This window comes from Austrofundulus limnaeus, unplaced genomic scaffold (genome assembly GCF_001266775.1).
Source record: "Austrofundulus limnaeus strain Quisiro unplaced genomic scaffold, Austrofundulus_limnaeus-1.0 Scaffold91, whole genome shotgun sequence".
NCBI lineage: Eukaryota > Metazoa > Chordata > Actinopteri > Cyprinodontiformes > Rivulidae > Austrofundulus > Austrofundulus limnaeus.
Window position 1 is genome coordinate 339,646 of NW_013952493.1, and position 24,720 is coordinate 364,365.

A 24,720-nucleotide genomic window follows, 5' to 3' on the forward strand; every position below is an offset into this window, starting at 1 on the left:
CTCCTAGATAGAGTGAATTTAATTGTGGTTGAAAGAGAAGTATAAATATATAAAACTCTGATACCGTATTAGTTTGTACACAAACAAATCATGTCACACTCCAGCAGGACGTAATAATTAAAATAAAAGGTCTGTACTTAAGAAGTATTTGTATTTCATGAATGATATCATTGCATTTGGCTGCAGTCCTCAGATTTCCATTTTGGGGAAAAGGTTTGGGCAGCCATGATGTATATAAACTGAAACAGCCAGACTAGTGCATCCTAAATTTAACTTAATTAGTTATTTTAATACGACAGTCATTTCTGCATTTGTTTGGAGGGAGGTCACCTCCTAATAATTGTCCTTACAGAAAATCTAACGGCTCATTTTAATTCAATATGTTTACTTTTAATGTTTAAATACAAAAAATATCAGTTACTTTAGGATTTTACTCAAGTAATATTCCGAAATGAGACTTTAACTTTTACCATAGTAATTTTTTTTGGAAAGATACTTGTGCTTTTACTCAAGTATCACTTTGTGGTACTTTATACTACACTGATAATCCCTCCAATGAGCTCTGGGTCCCTGAGTCTGGCCATCATCTGTGAACAAGAGGCCCAGTAAATTATTAAAAAAAAAATTAATTGGTGACAAATTGAATACTGAGTTCCAAAAGGCTACACTTTTGCCTATAATCTGCTCTGTTGTTCAGTTTATCATCTGCATAGGTATGTTTTTACTCTTGTCTGTGAGTGGGTGTTAGCAAAATATCTCATGAACCAGATAAATATCTATGATTGGCTGCCACAGCTCACTGAACAACACAAAAAAATGGCAACTCAACCAGTTTGACAGATTCTGAGCTAAAACTTGACGTGGTAGCTGACCACTTTTCAGCTTTTGTCTGTTTTCTGATTGCAGTCTCCCTGTCAGCTTTTTGTTCCGGGGTCCCTTTTTATTATTTGTATAAAAGAAATATCCCTGAAAACGAGCGAGCAGTAGTCTGATCCCTGATGATTGTCGGCRTTTATTAAATATTCTTCTTGTTACAACAAAACAAAAATGCAGAACTGGATTTTGGACAATGATAAGCTTGACGGCCGAGCAGCAGTTTGAAGAAGGTTTATTAAAAAGTCTCAGTCTCATGAAACACACGTCACAACCCAACCTTCCTCTTATAACCTCTGTGTTTTTATTCTTTTTTGTTGTTTCTGCAACAACTTCAGCAAAAAAGAAAATAAAATTCTACAAATTTAGCTTCATCAATCAGTAAMTTTAAAGATGAACTCAAATGTTGAAGAGTTGAGGTGAATAAAGTGAGGATGTGTCAGTTCATTTCAAGTGAATGGGACACAGCTGTGTGTGAGTCCACTTCATCTGCAAACACAACAAGTCCTGTGAGGAAGAGGAGTACTGCCGGGACAGTGAGGGGGGGCTTTTCTCCTTGCTTCTTTAAGATGGAGCGTCCACATTTACCTCCTTGTGGTGCTGAAACTTTCCTTAAGGAGTTTTAAACTGAGAACTGAAAAAAAGGGGCGAATTCAGGGGTGTCACCAAGGTGGGGGACCAGTGGGGTCAATGACCACCTCTAAAAACATGGGTGGTCCACCCCACCAGCCAGAAATGAAAAATGATTGACCAGATACTTTTGCTTGGTGAGCATTTTTAATTTGAYGTCAACTTTAAATACAAATAAGGTCCTTAAAGAGTGAAAGTTTTCTCAAAACATTAAATAACACTGACGTTTTGATTTTTCAAAGCCATTTGAACCATCAGTGTTTTATTATTTGTTTCACTCCACGGTCACCTCTGTTTTTTAACAGTGCCAACACACCAAGCTGTTTGCTCAAAAAAAAGTTTTAAACCCTGATAATCAGTTCTTTGGTATAGAGGTCATGTCACTCCAACCTGCAGACATAACTTTCTGTGACGTCTTTGTTTTCCATAGCTGCTGTTCGGAGGCCTAAAATCTGTGCAGCTGATGGTGGTGACCTTCTTGCTTTCAAACTGATTACAGAATATTTATCTTTTATTRTTCTTTTCCTAGTCGCCAACAAGCAATCTCAACAAAACATTCGGATATTAAAAGACTTCACGCAAAAGTCGTCTGCAGGAATTATTTCTTAAAGCGTCCTTTATTGTCCGTGTGATGTGTCGCTGCGGGGCTGGAGTGGGGTCTTGATGAAAGAGAGGCGTTTGTTCACACACTTCCTCCTGCTCGCTGAATCAAAGGTCTCTGGGTTTAGAACCACAGATGGACCCAGACTTCTGAATGAGTTTATTGATCCTGCTGCCGTCTCTCTGGCACTGAAGCAGCTCCCCCCACAGCACAGTAGATGCCACCTGCCGCCACAGTATAGAGGGTCTTCACTGAAAACGGTCACAACTAAGAAGCAATAAACAACTKATGTCAAATCACCAAGTTTTGCGATATTTTACATTCATACTCACATTCAAACACTGCTGGTTTAAGCTACATTGTTGATTGATGCTAAATAAATGAGCTGAATTGTACAGATCTGCAGTTGAGTTTTCCTTCACAACGGACTCCTCTTTAAGGTGAAAAGTTTGATTATCTGGAAGGGACTCGKAGTAGACCTGTTGCTCCTCCACAWCGAGAGGAGCCAGCTGAGGTGGTTCAGGATGGCATCTGTGTTCTGTGCAGGTCCAAAACTGTGAAGCCTACAGCCTGCCTTGGACTCCTCTCTGGAAGAACTAGAACAGGTGTTTGTAGGAAGAGATGACTGGACTTCTACCTGCTGCCCCACAAAAACACACTCTGGAACAAGTGATGGATGGATGGATGGATGGATGGATGGATGGATGGATGGATGGATGAATGAATGAATGAATGAGTGGGTGGGTGGATGGATGGATTGATTGATTGATTGATGAATGAATGAATGAATGAATGAATGAATGAATGAATGAATGNGATGAATGAATGAATGAATGAATGAATGAATGAATGAATGAATGGATTGATGAATGAATGGATGGAGGGATAGATGAATGAATGAATGAATGAATGAATGAATGGATGGATGGACGGAGGGACAGATGGATGGATTGATGAATGAATGATGGATGGATGAATGAATGACTGAATGAATGGATGATGGATGGATGGATGAATGGATTGATTGATGAATGAATGAATGAATGAACAGATGGATGGATGGACAGATGGATGGATGAATAGATGGATGGATGATTGGATTGATTGATGAATGAATGAATGAATGAATGAACAGATGATGGATGGACAGATGGATGGATGAATAGATGGATGGACAGATGGATGGATGAATATGGACCGTGTCTGAAGTGAATAATCTGCTTCATTCCTTTATTAAAACCTGTCATGTGTTGAAACTCTGATTATATAATAAAGTCTTCATCCTCCCATCCAAACCACTGAACCAGGACCTGGTTCTGGGTCTAATGGGCACATTGTTTGAGCTGACTAGACCCGCCATTTCCCCCTTCGTCGCTGGTTTTCTTTCTTTCTCTGAAGCGGAGCAGCACTGGCAGCRGGAGTAGGAAGAGGAGGAGGAGGAGAAAGAGGAGGAGGAACCGCGACGACGACTTGCGGAGCGGCGGAGGCAGGATCCGGCGATCCACATCGGGATGAGAGCGAGACACAGACCCGGGTCGGATGAGTCAGCGAGCGGACCTTTCCCCTTCTTTTTTTTAAACAACTACACTAAAATCTGAATGAACCCGGACGGAGTCAACGAGACAGAAACGATCCAATATTTTTTTTATTTTTGATAATTTTGTCGTCAGATTCCGCTTCCCTTTATATTCCGCCCTCCTCTGGTCCGCGGCTGCCATCGTCTAGTTTTGATTTTCATTTCCACCGAGAGAGGTGGGWAAAAAGAGGGGCTCGGAGAGGCTTCGGAAGAACTGGACTCTTGACATTCTCCTTTAAAAAGAAAACCCCGGTAAAAACTCCTGGTATCGGCTCGTAGCCTCGCATTTCTACGCCTTTTGTTGCGGTGAGTGAAGCGAAGATGTCTGGACAGAGCATTACGGACAGGATAACTGCAGCCCAGCACAGTGTAACGGGATCCGCCGTGTCGAAAACAGTATGCAAGGCCACCACGCACGAAATAATGGGCCCGAAGAAGAAACACTTGGATTGTGAGTATCATTTCAACAGCTCGTTGTTGTTAAATGTAAACCACATCGTTTTCCTCTCCAATGAAACGCCGAGCCAACAGAGTTATGGCGATGGTGGAGCCAGAAGGCCTTAAAGCCTKTTAGCGGTGGCTAACATGCTAGCATTGCTAGGCTACACGTTAACATGCTAATATCAGGGAGATTACACTTGTTTTCACAGCGACAACAGGCTTTGCTGGCACAGTGCTGTTTGGTTATTTGGCTGATTTAAAAACTACAACTGCCTTTTGTTTATTTAAAACAAAAAAGTTTCTTCTCATTCTAGTTCGTTAGCTGTCCAATTAGCGTGTCGTGCTAACTGCTATTCTAATATTCTGATTCATAGCTTGTGTTTTGTAGCCTAACTTAGCGAGGTTGAAATCAATAAATACACATACTTGTCTTGAGCTCCACAGCGTTCTCAGACCCATAAAATCAGCGTTTTTCAATCKTACAGAAGTGGTTGAGTAATGTGAAACCAGCTGTGTCTTTATGGCACTGATTGACGTGACACTATAAGGGCAAAGATTATGGCTGAGGTCTGCAGAAAGTGTTTCCTTCCTCATTTTGGTCATGAAGACGAAACAACCTGCTGCTGCAGAACCCTGATATGAAGTTTTATGAGCAGTCCAAAGAGTCACGATACTGTCAGTGTTTTACCTCAAGAGGCATATTATTGTATGCACATATGTTTACACTTGCAAATGTACAGTGACAGTAACAAGAGGTTATGTAAAAAGGCCTCTGCAGTGATGATAAAAGTTCAGCCACACCGTCCCTGTGTGCATTGTGCAATTTGCCAACTCATCACACTGCTTTGTGAGTTAGAACAGTTTAAAGTGCTACTATAAGCTGTTCATAGTGGTCATTGTGCTGTTTATTTTTGATGTTTTAAAGTTGCAGGTTTCACACGTGTTGTGCTGCTGAGCTGAATCCACCTGTGGTGAGATGAGTGAAAGTTGGCAGGGTGACACACTGTTGGCTTATCCCGAGGCAGCCTGTGGTCCTGTGTGACTGACACACACACAACAGGCAGAATGTGTGTGGATGGATAATTACTGTCCTGTTTTTATTTTATTTTATGTTAACACGTTGGAGAAGTTAGTTGATTTGGCAGCCAGGTGATCTTCGGTACAGATTTGATTTTTGCAGAAATTTCTTTTTATTTTGATGTAATAAAGGGTTATGTTGTACAGTTAGATTTGGACAGATTTTTGTTTTTTTACGTGTTTCAGATTGACTAATTTACCGTTTTAATGTATCTTTTATCTACTGCTGCCTCGGGTAAGGGTAATAATGTTTTTGCCCATCTGCATGTGTGTTTTTCTTTGTAAAATATCTCCCAAACCATTGAACAGAAACTCCTAAAGTAGCTCTTGGATGCACTTAGACATAAGTTTTGAAGTGAACCCCACTGAAGATGGCCACGACTAAGGAAACTTCAAATGTCTGTAATCAATTCAACAGGAAAAAGACTAAAATTGAGTGTGTTGGAAGCTGAGAATCCCCCCCAACACTCAAACCAATCGCTACACATTGTGTGATATTTTTGCCCTAAAACTTTCATGAACTTTTAGTGTCAACCCTGTCTGTTTAGCTAAATATCTCATGAAACAATGGGCAGATTTTAGTGAAAATCTCAGTTAATAAGGGTTGTACAGTGGTCACTTTTTGAAGTCAACCCATTTCAAGTTGGTTGCCACAGCTAATTTACCTTAGTCAACCCAGAAACGTCTATAATTTTTCAATTCTTCTGCTAAATTTGGTGTGGTAGTAGTTAAGAGTCATCCTCAACACATACTCTGAGATCGAACATGTTTCTTGATTTCTCATTTGTGTCTGTCATTTAATCAATCRATCAAAACTTTTTATATAACACTTTACACTCCCTAAGGCAACCAAAGTGCTGCAAAGTATGACAAAAAATACAGTAATGGTGCGTTCACACCGAACGCGATTTCAGCGTCAGGAGCAGCAGGTTTACATACAAAGTCTATGGTGGACGCGCTTCAAGCAACGTCGGGAAGTTCTGCGGCGCCTCAAGCGCGATTAGAGCAGCGCGATTTGGACGATTTGGACGATCTGAGCGTCGAACGCTCAGATCGTCCAAATCGTCCAAATCGCTGAAGTTAGAAAATCTGAACTTTTGCAGCTCGACGCGCAGCGTCAACCAATCAGAGAGACTCCACTGTGTGACGTAGTGACATATTTCCCGACGGGACAGTTTACTGAATGATGTCCACTAACCTGAAACAGACAGAGCTCCTGCTCTTTAGCTGAAATGAGTGCTGCAGTCGTGTCCTGATCCGCAGCAATGCGTGGCAGCGACTCATCAGACTGAAAAAAATAGTCCTGAAAGCGAGCTGTGAGCCTCTACTCTGAATTATCTGGTGAATCAATTATGAATTAATTATCTAATGAACGTGACACGTTCTGGCTGTCTGTAAATAAAGCAAAGCCACTTCCTCGTCCGACATTAAACAGCCCCACAGAGGAGGGAGGGGCGGGGCGGCTGTCGCCGTGCAGCGCAGCTGTCCTGCGTCTGACCTCAAAGTGCACAAGCTTCAAACTTCAGCGTTGGCTGCGATTTTGACGCTGAAATCGCGTTCGGTGTGAACGCACCATAAGATAAAATCATGTAGGCAATAATGCAGAATACAGAAACAAAAAAAAAAAGATTGACCAAAATGTCTATAATAACCCAGTCTTCTCTCATCTTGGTTTAAATCTCAGCCACAAAATGTTAAAGCAGATTTTTCTTGCTTTATTCCACTTTCCAAATACATGATGGGGTTAAAGAATTTGGTGTTTGAGGCTTCAGGTTGTTGCAGTAGACAGAAACGGATTAGATGGCTTGACCTGCAGTGGTGATGAGTTTTTAATGTTTTGGACTCAGGAGGAAGCCTGGTAGAATTTCATGTTTGTCCAAAATGCAATAACATTCATATTCAGTGAGGTGTCACATTCAAACAGGAGGGGAGAAAAACAAAAATTCAAATTTCAGAAGCAGAAATGACACACAGGTTTTGATTAAATGATTTTCAGGCAAATAAGTTGCTGATTATTGAGCTGGATTGTTAAAAGTGTCGATTTAAAGTTTGTTTTCCTGCAGCTGCCAACAAAAATTACAAACTACTGGTATTTTCAACAAAAGCACAACTCCCTGTTTAACTCTCCTGCTGTTTTTGGGTTAAAAAAAACTGAAGCCTCAAAGCTCATTTTGACCCAAAGGCAGCAGGAGAGTTAAATCGTTATAAAAAAAAAGACCAAAAACTGTTTTCGAAGTTTAAAAACTCTATTTTTATTAGGGGTGTAAGAAAATATTGCGATATTTCATTTCCCGATACTGTATCGATATTCTAAAGCCCTGTATTGATTTTTTTATTAAGGTTTAAAATGTCAACTTTCCTTCCAGCCGTTCATTTTTAAGTTGTAGTTCAGTCTCTGACCACTAGTTGGCAGCAGTGAGCCAGCCATTTGGCTCCTCTACCTCTTGAGGTAGAGGCTATTGTTTAGTGTTGGGTGACCAAATTGTAAATTAATATTAAAAACTAAAAGCTGCAAAATATATATTTTCAAACTATTTATTGTCAAATTTAGTTTAATAATTGAAAACATGGATGAAATAAGACATATGAAACAAATAAAATAAAATACATACAAAGCAGAACACAGCTAAATGTATCAAAAGTATGTCTMTGTAATATTAGAATTTTCTGAGACAATGAATTTTGGGCTTTCATTTTTTTCCCCTGTAAGAGGTTTTTATTTAATAAAATTTTTTGGACAAAAAAAATCGCGATGTATCGCCTTGCTTATAGTATCGCAATATATCGGGATATATCGTATCGTGACCCCTCTGTCATGATATGTATCGTATCGCCAAATACTTGCCAATACACAGCCCTAATTTTTATGGGTCAGGAGTGATGTTTTCAGGAAGTCCGTCTTTGTATTTTAAAAGGAGAATCCCCAAGCTTCACAGTTCCATCCAATATTATATGATGGGATTTCCTGGCACTACAGCAGTGAGCACTGTGCTGACTCTAGTTGCTTTGTTTACTATTTTACAAAATTACTTTTCATACTATTTTTTGTGATTTTATTTTTTTAAATTTTACGCATCTAAAGAAGAAACATTTTGCTCTTCTGCCTGATTCATGTCCACAGATCTCAGCCACAGAACAGAAGCATCACACTTTGTCACGGCTGTTACATGAATTAATTTGTGAATTAATTCAGTTTGAAATGGTTAATGTGGGTGACAGGTTATGTAGCGAGCCGACTACAGCAGGACGGCACCGTCGTTCCCCACTCGTATTCTTCCTCCTTATCTTCCTCGTCCCGGCTCCTCTCCTCTTCGTCATCCTTTTCTCAGGGCAGCTCAGCCAGCCGTGCTAACGGCCGCTGCTTCTCCAGTAGGTTATTCTGTCCTACTTAGACCCCCCTCTCACCACCCCCCGCGCCTTTTGAAAAAGTCAAATATAGGACAGAAAGGGAGGCCCACATACTCCGTCAGTCTGATCATGGCTGTGAATGGCAGGGTCATCGGCACGACTGGAGCCTGGCTGTTCTAACTGGTACCATTCAGTGGACGTCTAAGCACARGAAGTGGGACAGATATGAGGAGCAGTTAACATCTTAATGCTGCTCTGCTGAGGGATGCTGCTCGACCATTAATAGTTAACACACTATTTAAGCTGCCAAGAAATATTTCAAATTAACAAACTGTTGCCTCATTTTGTTCAGTGTTTGCAAAGATTTTTACTGTAGTAGTCTTGGGCTGGATGAAGGTATTTTGTTATACTATTAAATAGGGTTAGATAAATTTGAATAGATAAATTTGAATTTGTCACTATAAAGATTTAATTTTGGTAAAATTGAGATTATTTTTTCCCACCAGTGCACTCTGGGTCTTCTGTAGTTCAGAGGTGTCACTCCACCTGTCCCTCAAGACACCTGGTACACTACATGACAATATGGCAGCTAGCAGAGAGGATCTACTTCTCAAAAAGGCACTGTTTCTTCAGTTATCTGGAACTGGTTAGGTTTTGCAGCCTCGGACTTGGAGCAACGAACACCCCACTGCAAAATCTATTTAAAGGCTCTTGCTACAAAAAGCAGGAGGACAACAAATTTGTCTCGACACCTGAAACAGAGGCACTCCGTTAAGTGGGAAACATCAATTAMAATCAAAAATCTAATTTGGGATGAAAAAATCTTGTTTTTTTTTTTTTTTTGGGGGGGGGGGGGCATATCGCCCAGCCCTACTATTAAAAATCTGGTGACGGTATATAAAAAATTTATGATAGTATGAGTCCCGTGAGGTAAAGCACCAAATTTCCACAAGGCTGGTAAGAAAATTGGGACATTTTCAGAAGACGCCCCTTAACGTTACTGACACGTGTTCTGACCACCTCGGCTCGTTTAGAAGGCAAATGGGACAGAGAGACACCCCCGTCTGTCACACCTCTTAATCTCTGAGTGAGGCAAAATATATTTTACAAAACTCTGAGCGAGATTAGTGGAAGACTGTTGTCGACTCTTGAAAAGATGGGCCCATATAGTTCTGACTGACATCTTTAGGGACCACCCAGCCTCTTGTTTTTTAAATCTTAACTAATAGCTTGACTCCTTTTGGATTTAAACTTTTGGTGATTTTTTAAATTTTTTTTAAAATTATTATTATTATATGCAGCTCCTTGCTGCAGAAGAGTAAATGACTTCAAACTTATCGGCACGATGACCTTCCTCGCTAAAAGCATGCAGCAGCATAGATACGACCACGATGAGAGGCAGATTGTTTTGAAACTTACAACTCTAAAAAGACGTGGTTCAACTTTTTATTTTATTTTTATCTGTTCGACATAATGGGCAGGAGCTGTTCTGTGACTTTCCCCCTGCTGCTCTGAGTGACAGCAACATCAGAACAGCTGAGTCCCCCCCCCCCCCCCCCCCCCCCGCATCATGCCTCTCTGGCTTATGTGCATATAAATGCTCACAAGCAGCCGTTTCCCAGTTAATTATTAATTATGCCAACTCCCACCCCCAGTAATACTGTACCGCTGTATGAAAGTGATCAATACCGCCCAACCCTAGTGGTAACTATTGTATTGGCTATTGAGTACTGTCACTGTTACTRCATCTTTTATTAGAGGGATTAGGTGCTTGACTGTTTTATAAAATAACAAAAATATAAAATGGAGGCTTCTATTTCTGTGCCAGGTTAATTTCTACTATTCATGACATGTAAATTAGGTTTAATTGTATCACTTAATTTGTGACCTGGACTGGCAGAGTGAGTAACAGTGAGGAAAATATTATTTAATATTGAGTTATTTTTCATTTTTCCATATAAGCTTTAAAATGATGCAGGGTTTGTTGACTTGGTGGTTTTATCAACTGGATCAAGCTTCTTTGGTTATGAATAAGTGGATGCTGTCTTTTACCATCTTCTTGTAGTCTTCATTCTGTTTTTCTGTGCATTTTTAAGATTTGATCCACTGCACCAATGAGATGAACGTGAACATTCCCCAACTGGCTGACTCTCTGTTTGAGAGGACCACCAACACCAGCTGGGTGGTCGTGTTCAAGTCCCTCATCACCACACACCACCTCATGGTCTACGGCAATGAGGTGAGACTCTTCGGTACACCCTGTTCACTTTATTGTCCCCTAATACCTCTTGTTACATCTTCAAACTGTGGATTTACACTCTTACAGCGTTTTATCCAGTACTTGGCCTCCAGGAATACACTTTTCAACCTCAGTAATTTTTTGGACAAAAGTGGGCTACAAGGTAAAAATCTGATTATGGCAGATTTTACATTCTTGAAGAACAAGAGTAAAGGAACCAATTTAAATATTGATTATTTCCCTTCATCTGTCTCAGGCTACGACATGTCAACGTTTATCAGGCGGTATAGTCGTTACCTGAATGAGAAAGCTGTGTCGTACAGACAGGTTGCCTTTGACTTCACAAAAGTTAAACGCGGGTAAGCTTTAAGTCTTGTGTGTGTTTTTATTTATTAAGCATTTCTAATGAATGAAATAGTAAATGTTTAGGGAAGCAACAATTAGCATCATTTAGCTTTTTCATTTTAAACATTCATGCTGAAATTGTGTGACTGTTTTATTTTAGTAAATAAAGTTTAGAAATGTTTTGAAACTAAATTTTTAACATTGAAATACATGTGGCAAAATGTCAAATCTTCAACCTTTTGAACAACARAAAAACCTTGATTTTCCCATCGGTGGACAACTACAGTGCAACTACCTTGATGTATTGGTGCTTCATTAAAAGCCCTGTAGATAACTATTACAAACCAAGCATTTAATATTTACATTTAAAACCCAACAAGGCAGTCGGCTGAGTAAAGCACAGCAGAGAGGGATGTGCTTGCATTCATTTAAAATTTCAGGCTTTTTTTTATTAATTCTCCAAGGAGGCAAAGTTCCTGTTGTAGATGATTGAAGGAATATTTTGTTTCATCAGATCATCTAATCAGTGAATACTTTGGCGTGACTGTTGGTTCTTTTAATTTTAAAAAGAAAAAGAAATAAATGACTTGGCTCAGTGAAATTTTCAATGTCAAGGTTTTAGAACAACAGTGGAGTTAAAATATACACCAGTCAAGGTTTGTTTTTAGTACACAATCACCAAAGTTGAGCTTGAAGCAAACGTAAAGTACTGTTGAAGCTTATTGGCAATAAACATTTAGGATCATCTTTTAGGGTTCAGTCTTTTGGTCAGGTGAAAAACACATTCGGATTTTTGTTTTTCTGGATTTTCAGACAGTTGGGAGATTGTATGATTTAATGCTAAAACGGATTTCCAGCTCTAAAATCAATCAAAAGTTATGTTTGTATATACATTTTATATTCTCTGATTCTCTCTTCTTGTATCCACAGTGTTGATGGTGTAATGAGGACCATGAATACAGAGAAACTGCTCAAGACCATCCCCATCATTCAGAACCAGATGGACGCCCTTCTTGATTTCAATGTAAGTTCAGCTCTGCGGCGTGTTCAGTTAGCTGGAGCTCACAGGTTGTGTACAGGAAGCTCCGTATTGTCTTAACTTGCTGCAGACCACCAAGGAAGCTTTAAAATGAATTTCTTGCCTGATTGTTTTTTTTCCTCAGGTCAATGCCAACGAGCTGACTAATGGAGTCATCAATGCAGCCTTCATGCTCCTCTTCAAAGACTCAATCAGGCTCTTTGCTGCTTACAACGAAGGCATCATCAACCTGCTCGGTAAGATCTTTGGGAAACGCCTTTTTTCAGGATTTTTTTCCCCCTCATCTTTTGCCCCTCTTGCCAAATAAGTACCAGCTAGCTAGTGTTTTTGTTTCATCAAACAGAGAAATACTTTGACATGAAGAAGACCCAGTGTAAAGAAGGTTTGGACATTTACAAAAAGTTTCTCACACGAATGACTCGGATATCAGAATTCCTTAAAGTAGCRGAGGTAAGTTTCACAACATCCTCTCTTTTTAAAATTTATTTTTTAGCCACACATAAACCTGCTAATGTTTCATAATTGTTTGATTTTTTTTCTTTTCTTCTAACAGCAAGTGGGAATCGATCGAGGTGACATCCCAGATCTCTCACAGGTAACTAAAAACACAGTTTATTTCCGTAAAGGGAATCTTTTCTTTGCATTTTTATTTCCTGCACAGATTGGCCTCTTTTTCCTGTCAAATCCAGCGTAGGTCTAGATACAGTCAGTGCAGATGTTTAAAAACAAAAACTCCTTTGCATGATTTCTTTTTTGAGGCGCATGCCAGAGGGGACCTTTTATTCTTTGCCTGATTCTTGTTTTCATCCTTTTTTTCTTCCTGCTTCTGAGTTTCCTCCTGCTCTTCTAACCCACGTGTGAATCAGTAAATAAAGGTGTCAAAGTCCACGCCGTTGTTGCAGTCCGCTCATAAAGTCTGCACGGCGACGGCTAAATGCCCCCAGATGACGTTAATAAAGCGGCGCAGATTGTTGCAGAGCTGGGGAGCGTTTTCTTTTACCCCAATGAAYTTGAGTTTAAAATGCATTTTCCTCTTGACTGTCACCACCTTTATATTCTGTATTTTCCCCCCTTATCTTTCCACTTTAGTTCACAGTTTGTGTAAGTACTGTTATTTCACTCTTCTTCTATGTCCGTGACTTGCCTCAGTGTTGTCTTTTTGCATGCCTCTGCTCTGACTCTCGTCTCCTACATCGTGGTGGAAATTAAAAAAAAAAATTAAAAAGTTGAAGGAAAAAACGCTGGCTGTGGTAAATACCGTTCACTCGGCGTTGTGTCGTTTGAGATGAAAAACCCCTCAGAGTAGCTCATCTCGTGTTTTCTTTTAAATGGCTGCTCCCGTTGTGCTTAGACACGGCCGATTCAACAAGGCCTGGCTTGTTGAAAGCGCCGTGGTGCAGTACATCATCCCACACAGATGTTAYTCTCATCCAAAGTAGTGTTTTTGGCTGGAATGCCGTCATCGATCAGTGGTGGGTGACTGATGTCCTGGAGATGATCTAATCCTCGTAATCAAATACATAAATTGGCTGACTTCATATTGTATTTTTTTTTGGTGTGTTTGATGGCATTTACTCCATCTCGGATCGCCCACCACTGTTTGTTATGGTATTAATGTTTTTTCTAGACATTTGCTGCACCCCAGGTTGTAGCTGACTGTGTTTTCTGTCACAACAGGCTCCCAGTAGCCTCCTGGAAGCTCTGGAGCAACATCTGGCCTCTTTAGAGGGCAAGAAAGTCAAAGACTCCACTGCAGCTAGCAGGTTTGTTGCTAACCGAGGAGATGATCCTCCTCTAAATCTCATGCTTTAGTGTGTTTGATCGCTAATGCAGGTAGTTTTATTTTTTGTTTTGTTTCCCCCTGCAGGGCCAGCACTCTGTCGAACGCAGTGTCGTCACTGGCCAGCACCGGGATGTCTTTCACTAAAGTGGATGAGCGAGAGAAGCAGGCGGCTCTGGAGGAGGAGCAGGCCCGACTCAAAGCTCTGAAGGTTTGTCCCAATAATAATTTCTTTAAAGACCTGAGAGAATATTAAATGCTTCTTGTTCTCCGTTTTATTAACAAATAAAAATAAAATTTTGTTCTCAGGAACAGAGACTTAAGGAGCTCTCCAAGAGGCCGTCCTTTGCCACAACAGATACATCGCCAGTTTCCACCACCGGGGGCACCATCAGCACTGCACCGACCATCGACCTCTTCTCCACACCCAGCTGCTCAAACGGGTAAGGATTACCTTTTATTAATTTACTAATCTGGATATTTTAGTCTTCGATGACGATGGGAAGCAGGAAGTAGGACWTAAAAGATCAACATGTAATAAACTTATTTATGGCACATGTTGGCATTTTAATGACTGATGAAACAAAACTCTTGAACTGGTTTCTCTACATCACAGCTTAATGTATCGTATCTAGTTCGACTCAGTGTTTTTTTACCCCCTAATGTCTGCTTAAGCAAGTTTTCTGTTTTTAATGTAAAAATGATTTTTTTGTGTGTTAAGATGAGAGCATAAAATTGGCTTTTTGGGTCACATTCTTGCAAACATAACATACTTATAAATGTTGGTATATAATTCTTTTAAAGTTTTCGCACCAAATAAGTGAGCATTTGTAGTTTGTGTCCAATAAAAATGTGTAAAAGGGTTGGAATGTGTTTTTGTTCTGCAGTGCAGTGAAGATGGAGGGCGACCTTTTTGACCTGCAGTCAACTTTCCAGCCTCCCCTGCAGTCCGGCTCCACAGGGCTTCCAGCAGCAACGGCGTGGGCAGGTAAACCCCTTCCTCTTCCTCAGCGCCTCCACCCGACACCCCTGCCTCTTGACTTCAGCGACTTGGGTTCTGCATGCTCTCCTGTTCTTGTTGTCTGACTCTTCCTCCCTTCTTCACTCTCTTCTGTCTTCTTTTTTCCTTTCTTTCTTCTTCTGTTTGTCTTCTCTCTGCCTGCGTAGATCCTTTCACCTCTGCCGAAGCGGGAGATGATTCCATGCCAAACYTTAACCCTTTCCTCTCAAAACTCGTTGTCGAAGCCACTCACTTACCTGTCGTGTCTTCAGATGGTGTTAGCTTTTCCTCTAGGACATCCGGTCATGAAGTGTTTGGTGGTAACGACTCATTTTGTTACTCTTCAGAAGTCTTGTCGCTCTTGTTCATATATCTGTACTCACTTATCTGCATGAAGGCGCCAGCGTTTCTCCGAGTATTACCACAGAGGGAGCGTTCTGTGAGACTCGTTATTTCTGCTGCTTAAAACTGGATTAAAACCGGATTAAAACCGGAAGCTAAGATTTTAACAGACTCAGTTTAATTGTTTTGTGAAACCCTCATGATGTTCTTTCTGTGAGTTAGTTTCAAGTGTTTGTAGATTTCTCATAAATATCTGCACGTTTCAATTTTACACAGGATTAAAAAAACAATAAAATACATGAGCTGAAGTACTTTAAATCTAATCCTTTTGATTAAAATAGTCATTTTAAGGCAGAAGATTGTCAAATAAAATATTTTGTGCAAAGGCTTACCTGTACTGTATCTTTGATTTATTACTGAAGAGTAACTGCAGAGAGGAAAATCTGTACACTTAAATTTTTATGTACATAAATGTACTTTTTAATGCTGCCCAAATGTTAAATTTATTGCTGTTATTAAATACAAATCACCCCTTCTGGCCATAAATTCAGGGAAACGCTGGACTCTGCATGTTTAATGTGCTGCTTTACTCTGAATGTTCATCTAAATGTGTCTAAATGAACTCCAGCTTGTTGCTTCTGCTCAAATCAAACTTAAACTTGAATTACCTTTTTTTTTTTTTTAGCTTCCTGTTCTTCAGATTTGGTTATCTGCAGATATGCGGGTTGGACTTCTGTTTTCTAGTTTTCTAAGGTTTGAAGGACCACTTCTGTCTCAAACACTGTCTGGGACGTCATGTTACCATTTTTATTTTGCTATAATAATCTGGTTTAAATGCTCTGCTGCCTGAGCTTCATGGAAGAACTGAGAACTTTTTGATCAGATGGTAGATTTTATCACGCTGCAGCTGTGATTGTGTCCTCAGCTGATGTGAAAAGTTTCAGAAAGTCRGTTTGTTTTTGAGTTTGATGCTTCATGCTGACTTCTTCTTGCTGTAGCCATCTGTATGATTTTTATTGATCAGAAAACCGTGTCTCTTGAAAGCAGTGCTGTTGGTTATGCTAACGTTAGCTAATGTGCTAAGCGTCATCATATTTAATCAYTKAATTATAGTAATAGTATTTTTATCTTTATGCACCAGGATGTTACTTTAATCAAAGTTATTCTTTAGTTTATTTTGGACTTGCAAAGCTACATCTACACCCTGCAGGGCAGGTTAACAGCCCCTCATGCTGGGGGAGAGGCGTCTRTTTTGAGTTATTTGTACTTTTAATTTGCTATGAGAACTTGTGTTAAAATAGAGAGTGGTGATATTCACAGGTGTGAGATGACAGTGAGATAAAAATAAGTGACCAGTCAATTAATAGAAAAAGTAATTGACAGATTGATCAGCTATCAAAATAATTTAGGTGCAGCTTTAGAACAGACCAAACCTGTTGAATCTGAGCCACAGTGAACTGAAGCAGTTCAACCCGACACAAACATGATTTACAGTGAAGTTACTCAACACTTCTGATGGACTACACTATGAAGCTAGTTTAATAATGGATTTGGACATCCCTGCTGTTTGAATCATGAAGACATTTGTGTGGATTTGCAGCTTCTGCTCATTGTGTTTTACAGCAAATAGAGCTTTAAGGTTTAAACCTGTTCTTACACTATTTTTGATTCTCCAGATCTTTACAATCCCTTTACTGACACAAACTCATCCGTTTCAACCAATTACAAACGCACAGTGCGGATAGAGCCGTCCGTCTCAGGTACTTGGATGGCTCCCCGCCTCCAACTATGTTTCCTAAAAACATAGAAACCTTAAAATATTTCCTCAGAGCCATTGCTGTGAGATTTACTGTAGGATTAAGTTGTCAGAGGAAGAGTTTTACACTTTGGGAATTAAACGTTTTTCCCCTCATATTTACCTGCTTGTTTTATGCACGTCTTTAAAAAATAAAAATAAAATGATAAAAATCAAGATTATGAGGCCTAATTCTAAATTAAGGCTACACCAGTTGTTGTTCAACAAATTACGTTTAAAACCAACCAAATACTTCAGGTTTTTTTTTTTTTGATGCTGCAATAGTTTTAGATATTTAAAGACTAGTTTAACATTACAGATGGGAAAAGGTTTAAATGAATCCCTGTATGTGGACATAAAACATTAAAGCTGTGATTCAATATTTTTGCAATAATTTTTTACATTAATATATATTTTTATACTTGAGTTTCTAATATTTTAGATTGGTTTTACATAAAAAGATCCAAAATACAAAAGTTATTTAAAGCTTAAATTTAAAATAACCAGTTGTGATTTTAAAATGTTGACTAATCTGCATAAATTGCAGAGATGTTTAGAGTTAATAAAAACACCCCACAAAACATAAAGTCTAGTTTCAGGAAGTGAAAAAAATAATTTAATCAACTGTTCAAACCTTGTTTTTCTGATTTTAAAATATTTAAATTTTTGTTTATTAAAAATGAGCAACAACTCACCTGTTTGTTTGCTGGTTATTTTAGTGTTTTTAACTGATAAACATTGTTAAATGTGATGCAGTTTTAGAAGAAAAAAATAAAATTGTTAAATGTTTTTAAAGTAAAATGAAAGGAAGTGTTTATTTGTTTGAGAGAAAAATTCATGTTAAAGCTTAAGAAAAATTAGATAACCTGGATTAAAAAGTTGCATCTCAGCCGATAACAGAAAATAAAAAATAATCATTGTTGATTTGATTTAAACTTCCAGCAAAAGAGAAATTCCCAAAATGTCAAACTTTTCCTTTATTCTTTCCTTCTATTATTCTTTCCTTTGTGTTTTTTTTTTTCTTTTTCTGTCCTGCTGCTTTAATAAATCAGTAAAATAGTTGTGGCAGCTTGTTTAGCGTCTCCCTCCTGCTTTTTACTGCTGCTCTCCTTTCTCGGTCTTGAAATCCTTCTTCCTGTGTTTTCCTGCTTCGCGTGGCGTGTCAGACTCCTTCTGTGGCCCGGTGTCCGTCGCTCAGCACCTCCCTCACCAGGCTCCCTTCCCCGCCGAGCCCTCTGCCGTAGCAGGTCTATTCAGAGGTAGAGTATCGACRGCGGCCTTTCAGCTCGCGCACCAGAAGCTCGTTTAGGAATCCTGCTTCGCTGCTGCTCACTTTTTTCTTTTAGCTTCCTCTAACTCTTAACTTGGTCTCTTTCTGAAGGATACTCAGCACCACAGGGCCCACCGCAGCATCCAGCAGGGGGACTCCAGGTGGACTTTGAGTCTGTTTTTGGAAACAAAGCCAGCGGCGGCACCAGCCTCAACTCTGACGGTGAGGATTMAATTTAAAGAAGTGGTCATGCGATGCCTGAGCAGATGGTTTTAAAGACGATGAATCTATAAATAACCGTGAGACCCTTTTGGTCTTGGAAAAAAGGGGTAATTACAGGTTTCAGTGAAGCAGATCACACGGTGTTTTGAAATAAACTGTTTGCATCAACTTATCAGATCCTCAACTTTTGACACAAATCTGAAAAACAGGAAGTGAGTTTCTAAAAAAATTCATTTTTCCTTCTCAGATCTGACGGGAGGCATCCTGAAGCCGACTCTAGCTGGGTCCAACCAGTCGTCCAATCAGCAGCCTGAAAAGTTGGTGTCGGACGACCTCGACTCCTCTCTGGCCAACCTCGTCGGCAGTGAGTGACCGCTCTGATTAACCGGCAGGTCTCCTCCGACCAGCAGCCGCTCATTGAATGATGTTGTTTGTTTTTCAGACCTCGGCATCGGAAACGGCACCATGAAGAAGTAAGTGACGTCTCCGCTGTGCGTTTAGTGCCCCCCCCCCAGCGGCTTGATGCTGATGCTGGTGCTAACGTGACTCAATGTGTTAATCCACAGTGACATCCACTGGAGCCAGCCGGGGGAGAAGAGGATGACCGGCGGCACCAACTGGCAGCCCAAGGCGGCGCCCACCACGACCTGGAACCCTGTCTCTATGGTGACGCAGACACACACACACACACACACACACACACACACACACACACACACACACACACACACACACACACACACACACACGATATCTGCCGCTGCTGTTCTGTTCATTTTGCATTCAAACAGAGCGGTGGATTAATTAGAACTTCAGGAACTGATTAGAGAAATGATAAAAGTTTATTTAAAATCCTTTCGGATGTYAAAGCTGGAAACAAAACCAACCACAGCTCTGACTGTCTTTAGAGTTTAAAACATGTTTTCAGCTGCAGAAATTAAAACGATCTATGAACCAGCAGGTCGTTGTTGTAATCCAGTTAGCAGCTTCTTTTCTGCTTACAAAGAGATGTTGTTTAACTCTATACTAATTTTAAATTTGGCTTACCCCACAAATATGAAGATTACAGCAGTCTCTTTTATAATGATGTGTTAAATTAGATTTGATCATGCATGTTAAAGTCCAGAGGAGATAAAACACTTTAATTTATTTTGCCTAAACATTTTTCTAAAATAATAATGAAAATAGTGGATAAAGGCAATTTATTCACTTTATTTCTCTTGTGGCACTTAAACTCTGAAGCTCAATCTTTTGAGCTCAAACTTGGCCTCAGCTCAGCTTGAGTATTTTTATTTTTGTTTGATCAGCGATCAGTCAAATCATATTCATTTGTAGAGCACATTTAAGAACTGCTGTCTTTAACGTGGGAACAGCCAAAAGATAATCTGTGGTCAGTACTTCTCTGAAGTTTTTATTCCAATCTGAACCTCACATCTCGTTTATTTAACAGATAAATGGAAGAGGTTAGTTCTTTATTTATAGCAGAAGCTAAAAATACGCAGAACGTGATTATTTACTTTGGCTTCAGTCAAATTTCGGTCTTTATTTGCTCTGTCGTCCAAGGTTTGATCATTTTCTAAACAAAAGATAATCTATTTATTTTTGAGTTATTTTTGCTCATCTGTGAAGTTTTATCATTTCAAACTAAAAGGTTTGCATTTCTTTTCAACTGAACAGGATTTGTGTACTTTATTTATTTTATTAACTCATTAAAACTGGTAAAATTTTGACTGAAGACATTTGTTTCTCTTCAGCCGCCGTCAATCATGGCCTTCCCTGCCACCACGCCCACAGGCATGATGGGATATCCCGTGGTAAGTACTATTTATTTATTTAGTTTTTAAATATTTTTATCTTGAAGCCTGAGAAAATCTAATAAAAACTCAGACTACTGTCGTCACATAACTCTGTTTCATGTTTGTGATTAAACAGTTTGCAGATTGAACCGTTTTGACCAGTCTGTAAATAAAGTGTTTGATCTGTGTGCAGCCTCCACAGATGGGCTCCATGGGGATGATGAACCCACCCACCATGATGTACTCCCAGCCTGTCATGAGGCCTCCCAACCCCTTCGGCTCCGTGTCCAGTGCTCAGGTGGGTGCAGGCGGTAGTTTTTGTTGATCAGGCCGAGTAAATAAAAGGTGTCTCCGTTGTGCTGCGTGGTGTACCACAGTTAGTCCCTGTAAGCCTTGTTGTCRAACTGCTGAAGATGATGACAGTTTTAACAGTGAACCTTCACTCTCTGGAGCTGAAAGAGACGAAAACTGTGACTCATCATCTCGATGTTTCCGAACAGCTCCTCTTTTTTTATTWTTTMTTTTTAATTAACCCATCTTTCACACATCACAGCTTCTCCAAACTAATCTCATCCCTCCTTCAGTCTCTGAACTGACTCTGACTTTTCCTCTGGTCCTCCTACTTCCTGTGTTAGCCCTCTGCAGCCTCTAGTCCTTCCAGCCAGAGTCCTCTCCGAGCCCCTGGACAGGACCCGTTTGCACACCTCTCTCTCAAGGATTTCTTGTAGAGCATCTCTTTAGGTACATCATGCTCTTTGCTTGCAGATGCACCTGCATGTCTTGTGTCCAGTGCCAAATCATTTACYTTATTTTATTTTTTATCATTTGAACCCTTTTGTGTTCTTTCCATCCGATCAGATGTTTGCTTTAAATGTTCTTTTTGTTGCTCGTTTTTGACCGACGGAGCGAAACTCATTCATTGTTTTTTCCACTTATGATGCATTTATCAAATCACCATGAGTGAATTTGTTAAACTGACTTGGCTCTGTCCCTGTTTGGACTGAGTGTACTTTATTTACCCCAAATTAGATATAAATATATCCAATCCTAAACCACAATACATCTTAAAATGAGGAGTTTGGGCATTAGTATCTGTAAAAAGGTCAAAAATATACATAATTGTACAGCTGTATTCATCTAATCCCAGGTTAAAACCAGAAAATCTGGTCAACTCGCATTATCTGTCTAAACTATTTTTTCCTATTCTGGTCTAAACTTGATGCAAAAAAAAAAAAAAAAGGCATTACAAATCAACATATTTCTCAAAATAACCGAAGGTTCCGGTACTTCATGACAGAGTGCAGATTGTAGCTACAGGAGAAGTGATWGTGACGCAGTATTAGAAGTAAGGCGCTTTGCTCCGCCCCCCTGCATCCTGCCAAGCTCAGTAATGTAGGGGAAACGACGTGCAGCTGCTGAGCTGTGATTGGTGGAACAAAGTTCTGCTGGATGCWGATTGGCTCTGGCAGATATTGTCCGATCACCACCAAAATTTGCTACTATTACTGCTACCTTTCATTTTATTTTGATTTTTTGATTTGTGTATTTTCTTAATTTCTATTGTATATAGTTATTTTGTTTTTTTAATGAAATTAATAAAAATTTTTGAATTGAATTGGAAAAAAAAAATTAAGTTATTTGTGACGACTCAATCTGTTTTGTAACTTTTTGAGTAATATTCTGCACAGACTAACAAACACTACTGAAAACATAACCTACTTGGTGGCGGTAATAAAAATATAAAGACTTAAAACTCAATGGTAACTTTAAGTTAGGCATGTGCTAACATGCTGATCATACACGGGATAAATAAACGCCTGAAGAACGTCTGACCCATCCTGCTCTGAAAACAGGTCTTCAAGATTGACTTTTGTAATATGAACGCTTTATTCTTGCTTTGCTTTGGTGTGGAGTGCTTTAGAAAAAAAAAATGTTAGAGAAACTCACCATCTTCTAGATGAGTTGCGATCGCTTGTGACTAATATATTTTGTTTGACGGCATGTGCCGAACCCTGACGTGCGTAGGTACACCTTCACTAAGTTGCAGTRCTTAGTAAACCTGTGATTTAAGTGATCCAGTCCTTACAACCCATGTGTGTTCACCTCAGCCTCTCTGACCTCGCCTGTTGCTCTTCTTGCAGATGCAGTTCATGTAATTTGAAGGAAGTGTCTCTCAGAAGATGAAGCACTTAGCAGCAAAACTTTGTCCTCGTTGCAGTTTATAACTCTTCAGAGAAGCATCCATCCCCCCCACCTCGAATACAGACACGTCAACACAGCGGAGCACCGACTGTCAGAAATCATGATAACCATGTTCCAAATGAYGTTTGGCCGATCGCTCGCACCCATTTTCCTTCTGTAATAACTTGTCCAAAACGTCGAGTGATGCTGCTTTCTAACTTCCTCCCCATAAAAAGGACTTCTTCTCCATTTTACAGTGTACTCTGTAAAGATRGTTCGGGTGCTGAGAAATTAAAAATGTTATGTATTTGGAGATGTTGTTGTGATCGGACGGGGGGGGAAAGGAAAAAAAAAGGCCTTTGATTTTCAATGGGGAAAAAGGGGTGATGGAAGTAAACGGGGAGCGTCTCTTCCYTTCCTCGATCCGATCATCAGTCAACCGAAACCCTCGCAGTTAATTAAACTCTGTCACCAAGTAGTGATGCTAATGACGTTTACACCTGTTTTAGTTTTCGTCTTTTTTACCGTGTTTACAGTAGACATTCCTTGTGTGTTGTTTGTATTTATTTATGATCATCGGTTTAAGATTTTTTTGCGGGGCTGAAATTAAAAAGAAAAATATTAATGTAAAATCTACAGTTGGTTGAACACACGTGGGAGTGCTTCAGCATTAAAACAAGGATCTCAGACTATCATTAAGAGGTAGAGTTGAAAATAGATATATAAATTACACCTTAATAAATGGAATGATAGAGCACTAAATATTAAAGTTTTGTGTTAAGGATTTTTTTTTCTTATTTTTCTCTTTTTATAGATGAAAGAATCTCCATTGTACTTACAGTGCCRGGGTTAGTCAGTTACCAGTATATAGCGTGCCTGTAGGGTTTTACTTGGATCGGACTCCTGATTAAAAAATAATAATAATAATTAATTAAAATAAAATCACTTCATCCACGAATCGGAAGCGTCTCACTGGGTGGTGGGCTCCATTTGCTTTAAGCTTGGCATGCCGTTGACTCACTGACTGTAATCAAGGCTGCCTTTTTACTCTGAATGTGAAAGAGTTGTCTTCATGTTGCACACATCTTTCCGGTTCCTCAGCAAGGTGATGAGGAGGTTGGTTGACAAAATGCGAGTTGGGATGAAGGTTTTTAAAAAGGAAAAATATGGGGTTGGTGTAAAATAATTGTACAAAAACAAAGAAAAAAAAGATGCAGAGTAGTGGGGTAGAGCGGAGCAGCACTGTTGATCGGTGCCCTGTGTATATAAACACTGACTGTTCTTTGAGCGCATAAACGGTGAAAGATGTATGAAATATGAAAGCAATTCAATCAAATTTGACTCTACCTAAGTTTGATTCAGGATCTTCTCTGCGTTTGTCTTCGCAGATTTTTTTCTTTATTGTAATTAGATCGTGTAGCAGACAATGACTGAAGTTTTTTTTCTTTTTTCAAATAAAGAGCAGCTTCCACAAAGAATCACAACTGTCTGTGTGGTTTTTAAATCTGAGCAAAMCTCTGAAGCCTGAGTGCAACAGCCTCCATCTTTGTTCTTCTGGAGGAATTTTAAGATGAAGTTTAAAATYGAGGCCAGACGTGTGAATCTGTCCAAGCCCTGGATCTTCCACATGGTCCAGAAAGCAGTCTTACTAGATGCTGTAAACCAGGGCATGTGTAATTTATATATACAGCGGGTAAAATAAGTATTGAACACRTCAMCATTTTTCTCAGTAAATATATTACTAGAGGTGCTAATGACATGAAATTTTCACCAGATGTCGGTAACAACCCAAGTGATCCATACATGCAAAGAAATCAAACCATAAATGTCCAGAAATGAAGTTATTTGTAATAATGTGGAATGGCACAGGGAAACAGTATTGAACACACTTACTGAAATTTATCTAATACTTTGTACAAAAGCCTTTGTTGTCAATGACAGCTTCAAGACGCCTCCTGTATGGAGAAACTAGTGGCATGCATTGCTCAGGTGTGATTTTGGCCCATTCTTCCACACAAACAGTCTTCAAATCTTGAAGGTTTCGTGGACCTCTTCTATGAACTCTGATCTTTAGTTCTTTCCATAGATTTTCTGTTGGATTCAGGTCAGGTGATTGGCTGGGCCATTCCAGCAGCTTTAGTTTCTTTCTCTGAAACCAACTGAGA

The 24,720-nt window shown here is 39.5% G+C and overlaps 1 protein-coding gene across 8 annotated transcripts; it reads left to right on the forward strand.

The window, feature by feature from the left end:
- Positions 1–3,533: 3,533 nt before the first annotated feature.
- On the forward strand, positions 3,534–24,033 carry picalmb (phosphatidylinositol binding clathrin assembly protein b). 8 transcript variants are annotated; one of them, XM_014012398.1, is made up of 24 exons: positions 3,534–4,131; positions 10,643–10,785; positions 10,873–10,948; positions 11,042–11,144; positions 12,061–12,154; positions 12,294–12,405; positions 12,513–12,619; positions 12,723–12,764; positions 13,259–13,270; positions 13,847–13,932; positions 14,037–14,160; positions 14,259–14,392; positions 14,837–14,937; positions 15,117–15,269; positions 16,968–17,051; positions 18,253–18,345; positions 18,468–18,578; positions 18,826–18,942; positions 19,021–19,051; positions 19,145–19,244; positions 20,333–20,392; positions 20,568–20,672; positions 21,010–21,115; positions 22,516–24,033. In XM_014012398.1, the coding sequence occupies exons 1-23, from the start codon at positions 4,002–4,004 to the stop codon at positions 21,100–21,102; spliced, it is 2,211 nt and encodes a 736-aa protein (XP_013867852.1). In that variant the 5' UTR covers positions 3,534–4,001; the 3' UTR covers positions 21,103–21,115; positions 22,516–24,033. The 8 variants fall into 8 exon arrangements, with proteins under 8 accessions (XP_013867852.1, XP_013867856.1, XP_013867853.1 ...); XM_014012402.1 differs by lacking the exon at positions 16,968–17,051 and having other exon boundaries at positions 3,536–4,131; XM_014012399.1 differs by lacking the exon at positions 13,259–13,270 and having other exon boundaries at positions 3,536–4,131.
- Positions 24,034–24,720: the final 687 nt, after the last annotated feature.